The following is a 20,594-nucleotide window of genomic DNA, read 5'->3' on the forward strand; positions in this document are numbered from 1 at the left end:
CTTACAAACATGATACTTAAGAGTAAAAGTTATCAATTTATAGAAGCCTGTGCGTGGTGAGAACATTTTACAAATAATTTGCCAATGCCATCTCTGCCTCATTACTACTTATATTTTCTTTATCTCTATGAGGCAACATTTTTAAAAAAACAAAAACAAAAAGCTCATCTCAAAACTATCAAATGTACAGTTTCAGGTATCCTACCAGTTTTGAAAAAACGCCAATAAAAACATAATATTTTACCAGTTGTTTAGTTCCAAGCGTAGATAAATAATGTAGTTTTACTGAAAATGTAATGTGCTTACAAAATGTTTGAAATTTAACCATATATACACTGAAATTAAAAAAAAACTAAATATACTTTGTGATGGATCATAAAATTAACAGCAAGGTAGGGTAACATTTCACATTAAATATGAAACAGCTATAAATACATCAGACCACCAATTGGAACAAATAAATATTAAATATTAAAAAATCAAATTTTAGAATTTTCTATATTGGGAATGGTTTCAAAGATATTATGCCAGAAAGTAGATTTATCCTTTAGATCATTGCTTTTCGAGCATTAACACAACTGAATCCAGTGTAGTAAGAGCCTTTGGATCTAAATCAAAGACAAACAGCCAAATATGAGATAAGATTTAAAAGTCTGATTCTTATAAGAACTGACTTCTAATCAGTGCTTCAGAGTTCTCTGATCAATGGATATCCAGATTAATTTTTTTTTTTACCAATTCAGTACAAATCTAAAGACACAACATTTTGTGAGATTTTAAAATATTATTTATTCAGTTCTGACATTATGTAAGTCAGATTATTTAGTTGCCAAACTGCTTCATTTGTATTTTATTAAATAAATGAATACAGAAAAATACACATATGCAAGTATAGAACTCATAGAATTTTCAGCAATCAAATACAATGATGTAGCTAGTCTTGGGATAAAGAAATAATGTTTCTGGCACCAAAGAAGTTTCCCTGGCCCTCATCAATCACATCAGCCCTGTCTCACATAGGCATAATTAATTTTTAAAAAAGATGAATTCCGCTTGTTTTTATACTTAATATAAATAGAATCACACATATATATACATATATATTTATATTTATATACACATATTCTTTTGACTTTGACTTCTTTTGTTTAATGTAATATTTGAAAAATTTATTCTTATTCTGAATAGATTATCACTTCAAGCTTTATAAAATTCTATATGTAAATATATTGTAATTTTTAAATCTTTTTAAAAATTAATGAGGATTTTAGTAGTCTGCTTTCAGGACATTAAGAATAGCACTACTATGAACATCTTGTCAAGTAATGTATATTCGTATTGTTGAAAATATGTGCATATTGCTTTTGGGTTTCTACCTAGAAGTAAAATTGTTGGGTCATAGGAAATAATGTATTCATGTTCCGTAGATATTGCAAAATAATTTTTCAGGGGAATCACACACCCTTGATTATTATGTGAAATTTTCAGTGTTTCTAATTTTTACTTTGCTTGTTGTTTTCTCCCTCCCTTCTGTCTTTTTGCTCCCTTCCTCTTTTATTTTCTTTCCTTTTTTGTTTTTATTTTTTCTGTTTTAGTCATTCTGGTAGGTGTGTAGTGGTATCTATATAGCATTTATTTCCCTTTTTCTGATGACTGATGATATTAATATTATTGAACACTTTATCATTTATTTATCATTCATTTATTCTCTTTTTCATGACACTGAAATACTTTGGCTATTTTTTAATTAAGCTGTCTGTATTTTCTTTTTTATTTTCCTTTTTTTTTTTAGTTGAATTCTTACTCTGTTGCCCATGCTGGAGTGCAGTGGCATGCTCACAGCCACAGCAGCATCAACCTGCTGGGTTCAGGAGATTCTTCCGCCTCAGTCTTCCAAGTAGCTGGAACTATAGACGGACACTACCAAACCCAGCTAATTTTTTGTGATTTATTATAGAGACGAGGTCTCACCAAGTTGCCCAGGATGGTCTTGAACACCAGGCTCAGGCATCCTCTCGTCTCAGCCTCCCAAAGTGCTGGGATTACAGACTGAGCCACCGTGCCTGGCTGCTGTCTATGTTTTTCTTATTGCTTAGAAGGAGTTCTGTATATATTCTCAAGAGCAGTTATGTGGTTGATAAATGTATTACAAGTATCTTTCTATAGATTGCCTTCTCATACTCTCTAATGGTGTCTTCCTGTTAATAAAATCATTACATTTTACTATATTTTTTATTTTTCATCTTTTATATTGAGTTCTTGGAATTCCGTTTGACATTATTGCTTATCCCGAAAGATCTCCTGTGTTTTGTTTCAAATATGTGGTCTCTTAGAAAATCTTTTCATATTTAGATCAATAATCATTTAAAGGTTGTTTTTTTGGTATGATGTAAAGCAAGAGCAACTTTTTTTTTTATTTGCTGTTTTTACATCTAGATACCTGAAGCATCAGCACCATTTATTTATTTATTTATTTAAACTGTTCTGCTTTTTACTACAAATCCACCTTAGACATAAATTGGGGGACCATATATTATTTGTGTATGCATATGTAGTGTATATACATATATATGTAGATTATTTCCTGTACACTTTTTCATTAATTAGTATTTCTATTCCCAATTTTCTTATATTTTTCAAGAGTTTTAAATATCTATTATTCTTTCAGCATTTCAAAAAATAAAATTGTTTAGACCATGCTAGATATACTGCATTTCTATATACATTCTAGAATCTTCTTGGCCACTCACTTCTTTTAAAATTGGAATTGTGTTGAATAGATTCTTATGGAAAACTTGACCACTGTTGTTGCATATTCTTTCAAACCATAAACATGATATAGTCCCCCACTTAGAGCTCCCTTGTTTTTCCTTAATTATAGTTAGTGATTTTCAGCATAGAATGATTTTACATCTCAATACAGCACTTATTTTTAGATTTATTTCAAAATATTTAATGTTTTTGTGTTACTCTTGCAAGTAAAATCTTTAAAATGCAATTTTCAATATATTTGTAGTATACAGTTGTACCAATTATTTTTATATTGACCCTATATACTGCAAACATGTTAAATAGATTGTTTATACATTTCTTTATTTTTAAATTTCTGAAAGAATTTTCTTTGAAAAAAGTTTTCAAATAATAGATACATTTCTTTCAAACATAATGATTTAGAGTTACACTTTCATTTTTTTTTCAAGTGTTATAAATTCATTTTTGGAACAAGTTTTATAGTTTAGCCAAATTGACAAATGTATTAGTGTAAAGTTCTTCATAAAATCCTCATACAATTTATGTGTATTCTGTAGTAATTCAAGTGACATGCTCTTTCACATTCCTCAAATTAAAAATATGTATTTTTTCAATTTAAAAAAATTTTTTGTTGGATTTTCTGAATTGATCGATTCAATCTTTTTTCTTTTTTTTTTTAGTTTTAAAAAATATTATATCCATTATGTCTTAGCATATCATCAGTGTGATTTTTCTGTCACTACTATTGTGCCTGAAGTTAAAAGTTTACGCATGGCTTGCATGCATGTTATGTGTCTGCCTGATATTTTGTGTTGCTTTCTTCATTGCTTCTCTTTATCCATGTTCATTAATCCTGTAACACCGTGTGTCCAAATTCACATTAAAACCAAACTTCAAGTTATTTGTTTCAAATATTGCATTTTTTTGTTTTAGGATGTCTTTTAATCTACTTCTATAGACTTTAAATCTGCATTTACTTTATTCTCCCTTTCCTTCATTTTCTGAATATTTCTGGATATTTTAATAATTTATAAATCTGGTTTTTATGCCCATCACATATATGCAGTTCCACATATATGTGTGTGGATACATACACATACACATAAACACATATATATTAGTTTCCGCCACTACTATTGTGCCTGAAGTTAAAAGTCTATGCATGGCTTGCATGCATGTTATGTGTTTTCATTATCAAGAGGTCACCTCAATTATTTAATAAACACTATATAAAGTTCATGTTTTTAGAATCAGCACATTAGGATTTGGATTTGAGCCATAATGGTGCTGGTGTTTAGCTGGATTTTATCTACTTCTGATTCTTCTCTGTTCTCAGCGTGTGGCACTTCAGCACTTTTGTTAAAGACCTGATGAGTATTTTGTTGCTTCAGGTCTGTAAAATTTCATAAGATTCAATTCTACCATTTTGTGTTTTATTAGTTCACTACTTAACCACTTGCCACACGCCACTTATTTGAAATAGCTATCATTTTTGTAGTAAGAATATTTGAAATTTATTCTCTTGGCAACTTTTAAATTTGCAATATGTTTTTATTAACTGTAGTCAACATACTGTTTAATAACTCTCAAAAACTTATTCCTCCTGTCTAACTGAAACTTTGTAACATCCGATCATCATCTCTCCATTCCTTTCAGCCCATTCTAATCACCATTAGTCATCATTCTAATCTCTGCATCTGTAAATTTGATTGCACACACTATGTTGGTGAAAAGATATCTTAAGAAAACCTCTATTTACTCTTCCTAAATCTTTTTTCCTGTCCCTTTATTCTATAATTTGATGGTTCTTCCTAACAAAAAGGTAGCATTTTGTTGAAAACAAAAATTGTGTTTTTTCTTGTCTGAAATATGTTTTTATCACCTTTTAAGTGTGAAAGGAGGGAACCACTGAAATGTAGAACATACTTTAGAATATACTTAGTTTTAAGTAGCCATTCTAACACCACAATTCACATAGCCATTTTAAACTACAGAGCATACACGTTCACATCCCACGTCCCATTCTTAATCACTCATGAGAGGAATGCTTTAGTTTAGAAGCAAGTAATTATACAAGATCTCTTGAGCATGCCCAACTTGCTAACTATTTGTCTTTCAGCTGCTTGCACTGATACTTTATCAGTTGCTGGTGATGAGCTCTGCTATATGGGGGGGGGGGGGAGCAGGGTGGAGGAGGGATTGAGCATGTTTACGTCCTTATTGTTATCATCCCAACCATAACTACCCACAGCGCATCACCTCAAGGACACAGACTGCTGGTGCCTGGCGATGTCAAGAGCTGTGACTCATGTGATGGCTATAGACACTGAAGGATCTACAGCCCTGGACATTCCTTTGATCCAATCCTCTCTGGGCCCAAAGGCTCTTAAATATACCTATCCCTTGGCTACTCGAGTCCATACTTGTTTCTGAGTGTCAGACACCTTTCCAATCCGTGAAAGGTAAATAATAAACTTAACTTCTTTCTATTTTCTTACTTGTTTGCAATCTTGCATTATTCTCACAGCTTTGGCACTGGCATCAGCCCACCTTGCCACAGTTAACCCTTTGGAGACAGGAGATAGCCAGAGAAAGGTTAAGAAGGCAGACAGGGTGGGCCCTCTGGTAACAATGTAGCAAACTCCCGCAGACTTCTCAGGCTCAGTGCTGGTACACAAGCTCTCTGTGTGCCTCGCAAGCTAGAGCTTAAGTACTCACTGCTGGGATCCAAAAACAGCCAATTCAGCTTGCTGCCAAGTACCAACCAATCAGCTCACCATTAGGCCCCTACATTCTACTGATTGACTCTTAGCACTAACCAATGAGAACAGGCAGTGCCAACCAATCAGCTCACAGCTAGTGTTAGCCAATTGGCTCAGTCTTAGGGCTATATAAGCACCAGGTCTCAACTCAATCTGCAACCTCCTCAGGTCACCTCCCACTGTGGCAGTTTTTCTGGCTTCTCAATAAATCCTGCTTTCTCATGTCATGGCTGTCTGTGTCTCATTCTTCCGGGACACGAGACAAGAACCTCGACCTGAAAAGCTGCAGAAGATCATTGGAGCCAAAGAGTCGTGCACCCCAGAAGCTGGCTTGCTAGCCAGCGAAGCCAACTGAATCAGGAGAGCCGCTGGAATAAGGCGAGACTCCGAAGCCGAGACACTAGGCTTGCCAGCCCATCAGAGTCAACACATCCAGGGCTAGGCTTACCAGCCCCTTGAGATGACCTTTTCTGGAGCTTGGCTGGCCGACCCATTGAGCTGACACTCTTGAAGCCCAGGCACACTTTCAAAGTGTTTGGTTAAATAAATCACCTCAAGAACTATAATACACACATAGATCCGACTTGTTCACAGTTAGACCTTTTTGCCCATTTTATAGTCATGCCCAATACTTTAAACTATATTCTACAAAACTCTACTCACCTCACTGCAGGAATTTTTATTATCCTTTTATCATGAATTATTATATAGGCTCCTATCAATATTTGTGTGTTTATGTTAAGACATTCTTTAAAATTGTAATGTTTGATTACTGGTTTATAAAAAGTATACCATTACAGGATTTGAAGTCAATAAGAAACTACTGAAAACATACATGTATATGAATTTATAAAAATTCAGAAATAACAGCAAAGGCAAAAATCCACAAAACAAACCTTCAATTCAAATGGTGGTGTAGAAACAAGGTGGCTTAGTTTCCCCACACAGAAAAGCAAATCCAAATTACACCAAGGTTTTTATCAGCAGCAGCCCATAACTCACATATGAAGGTGAAGTAGTTCCTGGGGCAGCAGAGAAAGGAAAAAACTCCAAGCAGACAGTAAAAGAATCAGATTTCCACATCTGTAATGTCTCTTCCCTGTCCCCATTGTTTCTGGCATCAAGAACATGGAAAATATCCTACTAACCCATGGTTTCTACTGGAAAAAAACATAGGGGTGGTCAACCGGATTCTCTGCCATCTTGAGTTCCAGGCCAGGAGACCCATCTTTTCCTTAAACGAGAAGAAGCATCACAACTACCTGAAGGGATAAAAATTCCTGATGCCAGGAAAAAGTATAGGGGTGAAGTGAGACTTCTATCCCTAGCCTTGGAAACTCTGCTCTTGTAACTCGTGACTAAAGGAAGTGCCAAATCAGAGTGGTTGTCAACAGCACCACACTGTAGCATGGGTCTGTTGGGCACAAATTCTTAGTAAATATTTCCACACTGGTGGATAATACCTTTAAGACCTGTCCCATTCATAACAGGCAGTGTTCTGATCATCTTTCCTGAAACAGAAGTGAACGTGGGCCTAAGGAGCTACCCAAAGCCAAAAAGAAGGTAGCAAACTACATGTGAAGATTCACTAAGCAAATAAATTCAACAAAAACCAAAACAAACCAGATAAAGAAAAAAGAGTAAAAAACTAATACTCCAATGTAAAGTCAAAGATATACACTCAAAAGAAACAACAGTAAATAGAAAACTATGATCTCAAAAATGATGAAGCAAAAATCTATTGATTGATGCAAAGAAGATGGTAGTTTGCGAGATCTTTTCTCAAGAATTCAAAATAGAAGCTTTGAGAAAATTCAGTAATATCCAGAGTACCACAGAAAAGCAATCTAGTAATTTATTAGATAAATTTAGTAATGAGATTTAAATAAAAATAAAATCAAACAGAAATCTTGGAACTGAGAAATACATTTGCCAAACTGAAGAACTCTTTTAGGCTCTCAACAACACAATGGATGAAATAGAGGAAAGAATCATTGAACTTGAAGACTACCTATTAGAAAGTACACGTTCTGAGGAGCAGAAAAAAAAAAGAAAGAACACTAACTCCAAGATACAGATAATTATCTCAAAAGACCCAAAACTAAATATTATTGGCGTTCAAACGAGTGCTGAACAAGAAGTAAAACACTTATTAAAAAAATAATAAAAAATGTTCCAATGCTTGAGAAAGATATATATCCAGGTACAAGAAGGTGTAAGGAAACCAAAAAGATTCAACACAGATAAGACTACACCAAGGCAATTCAAAATTAAACTCTCAAAAGGTCAAGAGAAAGAGGATCCTAAAGCATCAGAAAAGAATCAAATAACATAAAAAGCAGCTCAAATTTGTCTGATAGTGAGTCCTCAGTGGAAATCATACAAGCCAGAGGGGAGTCGAACAAGAGTTTCAAAGGGTTCATATAAAAAATAAAAATATACACATCCAAGAACATTATATCCAGTGAAATGATCCTTCGAATATGAAGGAAAGGCAAAGTCCCAAACAAAAGCTGAGATAATTGAGAATTCACTGCCACAAGATCTGTCTTACAATAAATGCTAAAAGGGGTTCTTCTTTCCTATGAAGAAGAAGAAGGAGAAGAATAAGAAGCAGCAGAACTAACATGCAAAACTAAAACTCCTCAAGGTATAAACCCACCGATAAATTTAAGCACACAAACAGACCCAGAATACTCTACTACTATAATTGTGTTGGGCAATATACTTGCAAATCTAGTGTGAAGCCAAAAAAGACAAATCTATCAAAAACAAGAAAAACTACAGCAATCCGTTAAGTGATAGGCAATATAAAAATATCTAAATTGAGACAACGTAAAGGCAAAATGCAGGGGCAATTAAGTTGAAGTGTATAGTATTTGTATGGTTTTATCTTTGTTTCTATTATTTTCTTTGTGATTTAAGATTAGTCATCTCTTTTAAATAACTTGTTATATTTATAAGATGTTCTTTGTAAACCTCATAGTAACCACAGCACAAAATCTGTCATAGATTCACTAATAAACAAACATACAAAAAAACAAGTTAAAATATACTGCAAGAGAAAATCACTAAATAACAAAAGAAGGCAGTAAGAAAGGAAAATAGTAGTCTCAACTAGAAAACAAGTAACAGAATGGTTGTAGCAAGTCCTTAGTTATAAGTAATAGCACTAAGTGTCAATGGTCTCAATCATATAAAGAAACAAGGCCCAACTTAATGTTGCCTTCAAGTATCACATTTCATATAGAAAAACACACCTAGACCAAAAGTAAAGTTTGAAAAATATATTTCACACAACTGGAAAGAAAAAACGCAGAAGTAGCCATACTCCTGTCAGAAAAACTAAACTACAAATCTAAGATTGTAAAAGAGACAAAGATGGTCGATATGTAATGAAAAAGAGAGCGTCATTTCATCTCGAGGATATAACAACTATAAATACCTATGCGTTAAATGTTGGAGCTCCCAAGCGTATAAAACAAACAATAACAGAAAAAAAAAGGGAATGATAAACTGAAATACAATCATAGTAGAAAGTTTTAACAAGCTACTCTTACTAATAGACAGATTATCCAAACAGAAAATCAACAAAGAAATAGTGTACTTACACTACACACTAGACTTATAGGTCTAACTGACATGTATGGAACATTTCACCAACTGCTGAAGGATATGCATTATTTTTATCACTCATGAAACATTTTCCAGAAGAGGCCATATTTTAAACCACAAAATAAGTTTGAACAAATTCAAATAAATGGAAATCATATAGGGTGTCTTTTCTGACCGCAACAGATTAAAAGCATATATCAGTTAAGAGGAACTTTGGAACCTATGCAAACACATAGAAATTAAACAACATGCCCATGAAAAATGATTGAGTCAATGAAGAAATTAAAAAGAAAATTAAGAAATGTCTTGAAACAAGCAAAGAAACAAAAAAATGAAAACACGACATACTAAAACCTATGGGACACAGCAAAAGTAGTACTAAGCGGGAATTTTTAACAATAAGCAGCTATATCAAAAAAGTAGAAAGCCTTCAAAGAAATAATCTAACAATGCACCTAAAACAAACTAGAAAAGCAAGAAACGCTAAACCCAAAATTAGTAGAAAAAGTATATAATGAATATTATAGCATAGATAAATGGAATTGAGACTAAAAACAATACAAAAGATCAACAAAATAAAAACCTGAGTTTTGGAAAAGATATACAGAATTGACTAACATTTAACTGTCTAAAAACAAAGGAGAGAAGACCCAAATTCAATATATCACAAATAAATAATATCAGAAATAACAAAAGAAACACAACTGAGACCTCAGAAATACAAAGACTCTTAGAGAGTATTATGAACAACTGTATGTCAATGAATTGGAAAACCTAGAAGAAATGAATAAATAACTGATCATATATGCAACATACCTATATTGAAACACAAAGAAATAGAAAACCTCAACAAACCAAATATGAGTAGCTAGATTACAGTCATAATAAAAAAGTCTCTGATCAAAGAAATGCCCAGAACCTGATGGCTTCATTGTTGAATTCTACAAACATTTACAGAAGTAATACCAATCTTACTCAAGCTCTTCAAAAAAATGAAAGAGTAAGGCAATACTTGCATACTTATTGTAAGAGGTCACCATTACCCTGATAGCAAAACCAGACTAGAAGACAACGACAACAAGAAGCAAAACTACAGGCCACTATTGCTGATGAGCATAGATGCAAAACTCTTCAACAAAATACAGGCAAATCAAATTGAACAATACATTAAAAAAGTCACTCACCCTGACCAAGTAGGAGTCATCTTGGAGGGGCAAGAATGGTTTAAAATACACAACTCAATAAATGCGACTTATCACATTAGTAGACTAAAACAATGATCATTTCAGTAGATAACAAAAAACTTTTGATAACATTTAACAAACTTTTATAGATGACCATCATTAATAAATAAAAAAAGCAACAGTTTCTAAAAGCAGGTACTTTTACACTGTTGGTAGGAATGCAAACGAAACCAAACTCTATAGAAAATAGTGTGGCAATTTCCAAAGGAACTAGAAACTGATCTGTCATGCAATACAGGAGTCCCACTTCTGGGAATATACCTAAAGGAACACAAATCGGTATATCAAAAAGACACTAGCACACACGTTTATGGCTTCACTATTCATGATAACAAAAATTTGGAACCAACCTTACTGTCCAGCAAAAGTAGACTGGATAAAGAAACTGTGGTAAATATATACGATGGAATATTATGCAGCCATAACGAAGGACAAAATAATGGACTTTCCAGCAAATTGGATATCATATTTAGTGATCTATCACGGAAACAATGAATGCCACATGTTCTCACTCATAAATGGGACCTGAACCTTAATCACCATAGCACAAGGGAGGTAATGGCAATTGCAGGACACTGCCCAAGGGTGGGGGGGCATGTAACAATACAAAGGGTACCTGGTTCTAAACCAGCGGAAGGAAGAACCAGTTTGGAGATCCAAACTTCACCTGCACGTAGGTGACTTATGTACCTAATCCTGACTTGTACCCTCCTACATCTTTATAATAAACTCAAATAAATAAAATAATATATAACACTTTTAATAATAAAAACTCTCATCAAAATTGGCATACAAAGAATAAGCCTCAAAATAAAAGCAGTCAAATATGATTAATTCAAAGATAACATTGTGCTGAATAAAGAAATACTGAAAACCTTTCCTCTAAGGACTGGAACAAGACAAGGAGGCTTTACCAGTATTATTTAGCATAACACTGAAAGTCCTGACCAGAGCAATTAGGCAAGAGAAACAAATGAAAGGCAAACAGATTGTAAAGGAAGAACGCAAACTAATGCTGATCACAACATAATTTTATTCCCAGAAAAACCTAAATACCCCACCAAAATATTTTTAGAACTGATAAACAATTTCAGTTAAGTTGGAGGATACTAAATCTAATAAAAATCAGTAGCATTTATATATGTCACAGCCCAAAATCTAAAACAGAAATCAATAAAGCAATTTTGTTTAAAATAGCTACCAAATATAAAATACCTAGAAATCAATCTAACTAAAGGTTTGCTCAAAAATTGGAAGAATTAATGTTGTTAAAATGACAATCCTACCCAAAGCAATGTACAGATTCAATGAAATCCCTACTATATATCAATGAAATTCTTCACAAAAAATATTTTTAAAAATCGGAAAGCTTATGGGAAATCACAAAAGACCCAATGAGCCAAAACAATCCTGAGTAATAAAACACAGCAATAGGAATCACTTGACTTCAAAATTTACTACATAGTTATATTAACCAAAACAGCATCATACTGGCATAAAAATAGACACATGGATCAATGAAAGAGAATAAAGAACCCAGATATAAACCCACACAATTACACCAATTCAACTTTGACAAAGATACCAAGAACATACAATGGGATGAGGACAGTCTTTTCAATAAATTGTGCCAGAAAAACTGAACAACCATAAGCAGCAAAATGAAACTAGACTTTTGCATCTCATCCTACACAAAAAACAAATAAAATGGATTAAAAATTTTACCACCTAAAACTATTAAACTTATAGAAGAAAACATTGGAGAAACATTCTTGGATATTGTTATTGGCAAACTCTTTTCTATAGCACCTCAAAAGGTCAGGTAACCAAAGCAAAAATAGACCATTGGCATTACTTCAAGCTAAAAGCTTCTGCATAGCAAAGGAAATAATCAACAAAGTTAAGACACAACCCACAGAATGAGAGAAAATATTTGTAAACTATAGAGCTGACAAAGAATTAAAAAGCAGAATGTGTAAGGAGCTCAAACAACTCAATAGAATTTAAAAAAATCTAATTAGAAATGAGGCAGGGTTGGACATGGTGGCTCAAGTCTGTAAAACCAGCATTTTGGGAGTCCAAGGCAAGAGTATTGACTGAGTCCAGGGGTTTGAGACCAGCCTGTGCACCTTGGTGAGACTTCGCCCCCTACAATAAATAAAACAAAAAATTAGCTGGGTGTGGTGGCCTGCATCTGTAGTTTCAGCTACTTGGAAGACTGAGGCGGAAGGATTGACAGTCCAGCAGGTCAAGGCTGCAGTGGCTGTGAGGATGCCACTGCGCTCAAGCCTGGGTGACAGAGTGAGACTCCGACTCAAAAAAAAAAAAAAAAAAAAAAAAGAGGCAAAAGATCTGAACAGATAGTTCTCAAAAGGAGACATACAAATGGCTAACAGGTAAATGAAAAAAAAATACTCAAAATGACTCATCACCAGAAAAATGCAAATCAAAATCACAATAAAATATCATTTCACCCCTCTTAAAATTGCTTGTATCAAACAGTAGGCAATAATGGATGATGGTAAGGATGTGGAAAAGTGGAGTTCTTGTACAATATTGGTGAAGTGTAAGTTAGTACAGTCACTGTAGAGAACAACATGGAGGTTCCTCAAAAACTAGAAATGGAACTACCATATGATCCAGCAATCCCACTGTTGAGGATATAGCCAAAAGAAAGAAAATTAATGTTATTAAAGAGTTACCTTCCTTCCCATGTTTAGTGCAACACTATTCACAATAGGGATAATATGGAATCAACCTAACTGCCCATAAATGGATAAATGGATAAAGAAAACTTGATGTACAGATATAATGGAATATTATTTGGCAATGGAAAGAATGACATCTTGTCATTTACAGCAACATGAATGGAGCTGGAGGTCATTATATGAAGTGAAATAAGTCAAGCATAGAAAAATAAACATGACATGTTTTCACTCATATGCAGGGACTAAAATGTGGATTTTATGAAGATGGAGAGAAGAATGGTGGTTATCAGAAGCTGGAAAGTGTGTGGGTGGGGAGGGAAAGGGCAAGGGGGTGAAAGAAGGGAAATAATAGACATCTATTTGTTATGTACCCTTAAAAATGTAAGATATACTTACATATTAAAGGCACATTTACAAATGGTTAATATGCGTATTTTACCTCAATGTAAAATCATATAATAAAACCCACAAAATGTCATTTAAAAAATTGATACAAATTTTATTATAAAAATAATAAGTGAAAATGAATACTCATAAGAATCAAGTTAATGTAAAGCAGGTATAGAACAAATGCTATCCACATTTTGCCACAGAAGTAAAAATCAGGAATCACTATAAAAGTACAGAGAGGCATCAGAAGATAAACGATAAACTCTTGCATCTAGAAAGGCAAGAGTTTTCTTTATTAAATTACCAGTTAATTACATTAACTCCAAAGCAGGCTAGCCTTTAGTGCCAATAGCAGATAACAATATACAAAGAGAAATTATTTTTTTAGCTAAATACTGAATAACTAATAATAAATGTCCTTTTGAAAAATAAATAAAGAAATACCCTTCCAAACCATGTAATAGTGTTTTCCAAAAGAGTAAAATAGCCTTTTCAACATTTGTTTTTTGTAAAACTGTAAACGTGTTAGATTAAAATATATGTTTTACCTGATTCCTCAAAGTCACTGTTATAGACTTTCCAGGTTTCAGTTATTCGAAGAAGATTCTCTTCCATGGCTTGAATGTCCATGGAGGGGCAGTTGCATTCTGGAAATTTGGGACCACACTGACACCAGCAGTCATTGTCCTTGCAGATAAACTCTCCTTCTGAATTGCAAGCAATGTAGCTTAAAGCAGCTTGCACAAAACGTTCCTGAAGATAGTCTGGAAGGAGTACTTGAAGCCCTTGAAGAACAAACAAATCAATTAAGAAAAGCAAAATAAAAAGAAGAGAAAAGTGAAACATGTATTTGCAATAGTCAATGAAAACAGTACAAATTTTAGTATATTGAATTCTGAATGTCTATATTTTAAAAACTATCATTAGAAAGAATCTAAGTCTGCAATATTGCAAGTATTTATAATTTTTTAACATATTCTGACTCCATGAATATGGAATCTAATAAACAAAGATAATTATTCATGGAGATAATTAATATCTCAGACTGTCTGATTTTGTTTTTGAAACTTGATTGGCTCATTGATGTAATTGATCAGAATATCTGGTTATTTTTACATAATATAGACAGAGCCTATTTTTCTATAACTTTGAAAATTCACACATGCATTTATTTTACAACAGTAGATATTTTCACTTTATTTTCAGACCATCAGACCACTTCAACATAAATATAATACAATGGATTGTGATATTGGTAAAAGACGCATTGAAGGTTTGCTGGTAAGGCTCATCTCCTACCATTACCAACACATAACTTTTATATTTCTATTGTTCAGGAGTGAGCACTAAGACTTACTACAGGGAGCAGGTAGACTGAATTAGTTATTTCACAGTTCATCCCCTTGCCATGTATAAAGACAACCTTAGTGATATAGTTCATTACTTTTCTTTTCTTCTCTTTTCTTTTCTTTTTTTTTGAGTTGGAGTCTCACTCCGTCGCCCAGACTGGAGTGCAGCAGGCCGCTCCCGGCCTCCGCAGCCTCGACCCGCTGGGCTCCGGCGATCCTTCCGCCTCTGCCTTCCGAGTAGCCGGACCTACAGGCGCGTGCTACCACGCCAGCTAATTTTTAGATTTATTGTAGAGATGAGGTCTCGCCAAGTTGCCCAGGCGGGTCTCAAACCCGCGGGCTCAGGCAATCCACTCACCTCAGCCTCCCAAAGCGCGGGATTACAGGCTGAGCCACCGAGCCCGGCTAGTTCATTACTTTTCTAGATACAAATTTGGTAAAGTTGTTATCTCTTATAAAATATATCAGAAAAGCTGTAAAATTAGTATTCGAAGATTGGCAAGGTTGAAACATTTATTATAAGAAAACATAGTTTCAATTTTAGCATTTCTTGTTACATAAAAAGAATAAAATCTAAATATTTAAACTATCAGTAGATAAAAATGTCTCAAACTAAAAAAAAAAAAAAATTGACAGTATCAAATGTTATTTACCACAAAATTAATTTTTTATACTTTTTGCATTTTTAGCAAAAAACAGTTGTCTGATCCTTTATTTTTATAGAGCTTGATTTAAAAAAATCATAGATTAACATTTAGAGAAAAATTGCTTTGCAAAGAGTTTGACAATTGCAAAAATTACTTTCCAAATTATCAGAAAAAGTAAACTTAGCACTTATATATTCAATATTTAATTTATTTTTATTTCAAGTGAAGTAAAAATATATATGTATATAAAATATATATTTACTGAATACCTCCCATTTGAAAAAGAATTGTAGGTAAGCAACAAATGTGAAGAAGGCCTATACACATACTGTTCTAAAGGTATTTTCATTATGTTTAAGAAACATTTTTAAAAAACACAACTATAGCTGGGCTCGGTGGCTCAGCCTGTAATCCCACGCCTTTGGGAGGCTGAGGTGAGTGAATTGCCTGAGCCCACGGGTTCGAGACCTGCCTGGGCAGCGAGACCTCATCTCTACAATAAGTAAAAAAAATCAGCCGGGCGTGGTAGTGCATGCCTGTAATTCTGGCTACTTGGAAGGCTGAGGCGGAAGGATCGCCGGAGCCCAGCAGGTGGAGGCTGCGGTGGCCAGGAGCGGCCACTGCACTCCAGTCTGGGCGACAGAGTGAGACTCCAACTCAAAAAACACACAAAAAACACAACTATACAATTGTATAATATTATACAATACTAATTAATAACTATTAGAGTAAATATACATGTGTTTTGATAGCTATTAATTGACTAAGCAATTGTATTAGGTTCACAATATTATGAAAACTTTTCATAAAAAACATAGAATTTCATAATTATTTGACACAAACAGTGTTCCATATTGAGAGATTGGATTCTCATGGGAAAGGATGATATATTAACAGTACCACACACAAATAAACAGTGGAGTATATATTTTTAAAATAGCACTAGTATTGTTTCAATGCATATGAACTATAAGAATGCAATTAATGAAGTGCTTGGAAAAATAAATTAGGAGTAATTTCATTGGGATTCCTCTTTCTGGGCGAAATGAGCAGAATTAATCCATTTGGATTTAAACGATTTTTACCATATGGAATACTCAGAGTGGTACTCACTTGGAAGTAGAATGTAAAAAGAGAAAAGAAATCGTTTTGACAGAATATTTAAAAGATCTAAACTAAGGAAATGGTGATGAAAAGGCAATTAAGGTGACAGGAGAGAAAGAAAGAGAATCTACTAGATAGCACTTTATTTGATGTAAAGCAGGTGAAATGTGTCAAATGACCTAGAGGCACAAAATGATAAAGCAAGAAATTATCTTAATTGCCTAGACCTATGGGTCATCAAATTACTGTATACTTCAGAAACGCCTAGTTATTCCTTCTGAAAACTTCCTTTTAAATGCTAAAAACAGATAAATAAGTCAGAGTCTCTGCTACTGAGTATCAGGAATTAGTGTACTTTTATCAAAACATCTAACTTAATTTTAATTGTGTGTGGACCAGATATTTGGAAATGATTGATCTACTTTAACTTTAAATTTACAAAAAAATCAGAGAATTCATGTAACATTATCAAACTCATAGATCAAATTATTGCAACTTTCAATCTAAAAAGATGATAGTGCTTTTGTAGAAACAGAGAAGGCTGGAGAAGTAATTTTGGGAGAAATGAATGGTGGAAAGAAATAATGAGTTTTAGTCATACAAGTATTTCTGCTATAATGATATATACATACATTGTTAAAAGGAGACATGCAACCTGTCAAACCACACTAAAAATAAAGATTTATGAGAAAAGTTGTTTAGGAACAGACACTCAAAACACTGTAATTTCATAACCAGACCACCAACATGAACAATAAACTGATATCTAGAGAGAAAACTTGGACTGCCCTGGCTAACAACTTAGTGTGACTTTGGGTTGTCAAAAGGAATTTTTAAAGTCATGTACAGAAATAAGTGAGTAGAAAAAATATTGACAGTGCTATCATTAGTGCAGGGTACTTGGTGCTGAGAGATTGCTTAAGGAAGCTAAGTTCTGAGCCTAAGGGTTTACTGTAAAAGCCAGGATATGAGGCAGGGTGACTGCTACAAGCCGAGAACCACAGAATAAAATATGGATGTTTCTTGTATGAACAGACTAGTTTATTTTGAGCCAAACTTACCACTGGAAACAACAAGAAAACCTGGATAAAGTATTTAAAATAGTCTGAAGAGATTAAATGGCTAAAAAAAAAACAGTAAGAATTTCTGGGGCTTACCTGGCAAGAAGATAATCTCTTAGGAGTGAGCCCAATATTAGGCATATAATTTCTCTTAGAGTTTTGACCAGTAACAAAGTAAAAATTGATGGTTAAACCAGCCATGGCAGAGATAGTAAATTCCTGACGATTTATAGCTACCAAATGTACTACATACACAAAGAGTAATAAAAACAAACAATCACATAGAAACACACCTTCACTAGGTCTGAAGCCTAGTCCCAAATGATTGATTTAAAAATGGATAAAATGCTATTGAAACAAAAGAAATTTTTACTAACAAAAAAATATATTAACAATAATTTGAAATTATGTTTACAATTTTCATCTGCAAAAGCAGAATTTAATAAAAATATAAGAAGTATTTAAAAGGTCAAGAAATGGCCGGGTGCTGTGGCTCTCCCCTGTAATCCCAGCACTGTGGTAGGCAGAGGTGGGAAGATTGTTTGAGGACAGGAGCTTGTTTGAGGACAGACCAGCCTGGGCAATAAAGTGAGAGCTTATCTCTACTAAAAAATACAAAAGTTATTCGGGAATGGTGGTGTGTGTCTGTATTCCCAGCTACTCGGGAGGCTCAGGCAGAAGAATTACTTGAGTCTAGAAGGTCAAGGCTGTGCACTTCAGCCTGGGTGACAACGTGAGACCGTGTCTCAAAAAAACAAAAAAACAAAAAACAGAGCAAGAAGCAATATCAAGATTATCAAACAGAAACTATAAATTAATTTCAGTTACATGAAAAAATTAACGACAAAATAGATAAGGTGGCACATAATTAAAATTATAAATAATATAAAATGCATAAATTGGAGTTAAGAAGAAATCGAATTTAACAGTTCAATAGACATTGAAAAATAATGAAATACAAAAAAGAGCTATATTAAATATAATAAAAAGACAAAAATATATAAAATACAGAAAACAGAATAGAAGAATGTCATTAAGAAAAATATAAAATACATTATATTGTATTCTAGAATCAGAGAAGACAGCAAAAAGAAGTAATATTTGATAAATAAATATAAAATAATTTTAGAAATATGATGAGGGACCTGAAAAAAATAAATTGTATCATGCAAGTACATGCTATGACAAGACAAACAGTTAAGTGAAGATGACCTCCTGATCAGTGTTCTTCAATGCTCTTTTGATTATGTTCTACAAAAAATAGTTTTGAAAAACTAAGCATTTTCTTGGATATGATTAAGTTGTCATCTAAAATTTTTACAATACATTTAATAGGCTCAAAGTAGGTAAATTCTATTGCATTATCAATATGCAATCTTAAATAAAAATATCACATCACATTTATATATGTACTTATGAAATATATATGTACTGATCCTTGTTATTTGGTGACTAATATCTTTTTTAAAATAGTGGTATCTAGATATATAGATATAAAATATATATAAATATGTATAAATAAGATATATGTATACACACATATATACATTTCCTCCTTAAAGTCATAATTTTATTCCATTTGCTCTAATACTTTGTTACAAAGTAATGTATTTTTATGCATAAACATCTTTTCTTATTCACGGTCATACTTCCCTTCTACTAAAATAAATAACTTGAAATATATATATATTTCCTGAAAATGTAAAAAATATAAAATATTATTTTATTAGGTATACTATAAATGATTTTTGATATGAAAATCTCTTTGAAAATCTTTCTGGCATAAATTATTATAATAATTAGTGGTATAAAATTCAATAGAATTAAACTTCTTGCATGTCATTAAAAAAATTTCTTAAAACAAATATCAGTTTGTTTAGAACACATGACTTTAATGAATGAGTAGTTCTTTTGGTGTTAGTATATGAGGGTTTCGTTTTGGATAGAATGACAGTTCAGTGTAAATTATTTTCTTGTGTTTCATCTTTAAATATGTAACCACTGACAAAATTTATTATATTAAAATAATAAATAGCAATAAAAATAGTAATATCATTCAATTCTTGTTAAAAGTAAAAGTAAATTGCATATTGACCCATTACTAAATATTACATCTAATCATTTATCTGAAAATAGCCTAATCTTGTGTCCATTTTGCTGAAATAAAACTTGGGAACCCATGGATCTGGAAAATAATTTGTAACTCAGTCATATGGATCAATCATTCTCTCAATGTCTATGAATTTTGCCAAAAAGTCACTATCTAACATAATAAATAACTTTTAATCGCTCCTGTTACCCTTTCACTCAGAGGCACCTTGTTTGATATGTTATACTGGTAAGGGGTTGAAAGAATTGAAATATCAATATTTCAATATATTTTTGCCAATAATTTCTTATAATTACTTTTTCATCATATACCTTAAATATAGTTTATCAAAAATTTAAAGTTGTAAAAAGTTAAACAATAAAAATTTAAAGGTGTAGATATGACTTGCAATTTCTGAAAAATGTATGTTCTGTAATCATATTGGCAAAGTCAGATCTTAAAGTTAAACAAACAGTTAAATCCAGCTTTGTATACTCAAGTGTATAAAGTTGCACCAGACAATTAAAAATATAGACCTGAAAAAAAGGAAAAAAATGAAAAATAGAGATGAAGATTTCTGAGTTGCATTAATTCACAAAAGTAGAAATAATAATTACACAAAAAAGAAGTATTAATCCATGTATTCCTTGTGTAAATTTTTTAAGACAGATACGAGGCTGAGGGTTTTTAAAAATAACATAATATTCTGAAAACTGAACAGTTATTTGCAGACAAAAATCAATAAACCTGTTAATAAATAATTTTTATAATAAACTAATTGAAATAGACAAGAAAATAACTATAAACATTTGTAGTTATTTTTTTCATTAATAAAACAAACAACAACAGATGCTGTGTAGTTCTTTTAGATCAA

General features: G+C 32.7%; 1 protein-coding gene across 4 annotated transcripts in view; it reads right to left on the reverse strand.

Moving 5' to 3' along the window:
• BRINP3 (BMP/retinoic acid inducible neural specific 3) overlaps positions 1–20,594 on the reverse strand; it is a 432,045-nt gene that overhangs the window by 135,728 nt on the left and 275,723 nt on the right. For all 4 annotated transcript variants that reach the window (XM_008059260.2, XM_021712987.1, XM_008059262.2 and 1 more), the window contains one exon: positions 14,019–14,255. In XM_008059260.2, the coding sequence (XP_008057451.1) occupies positions 14,019–14,255 (237 nt within the window). The remainder of the gene's footprint in view (positions 1–14,018; positions 14,256–20,594) is intronic.

Source organism: Carlito syrichta, unplaced genomic scaffold, assembly GCF_000164805.1.
Source record: "Carlito syrichta isolate Samal-C Ts95f unplaced genomic scaffold, Tarsius_syrichta-2.0.1 Scaffold303983, whole genome shotgun sequence".
NCBI lineage: Eukaryota > Metazoa > Chordata > Mammalia > Primates > Tarsiidae > Carlito > Carlito syrichta.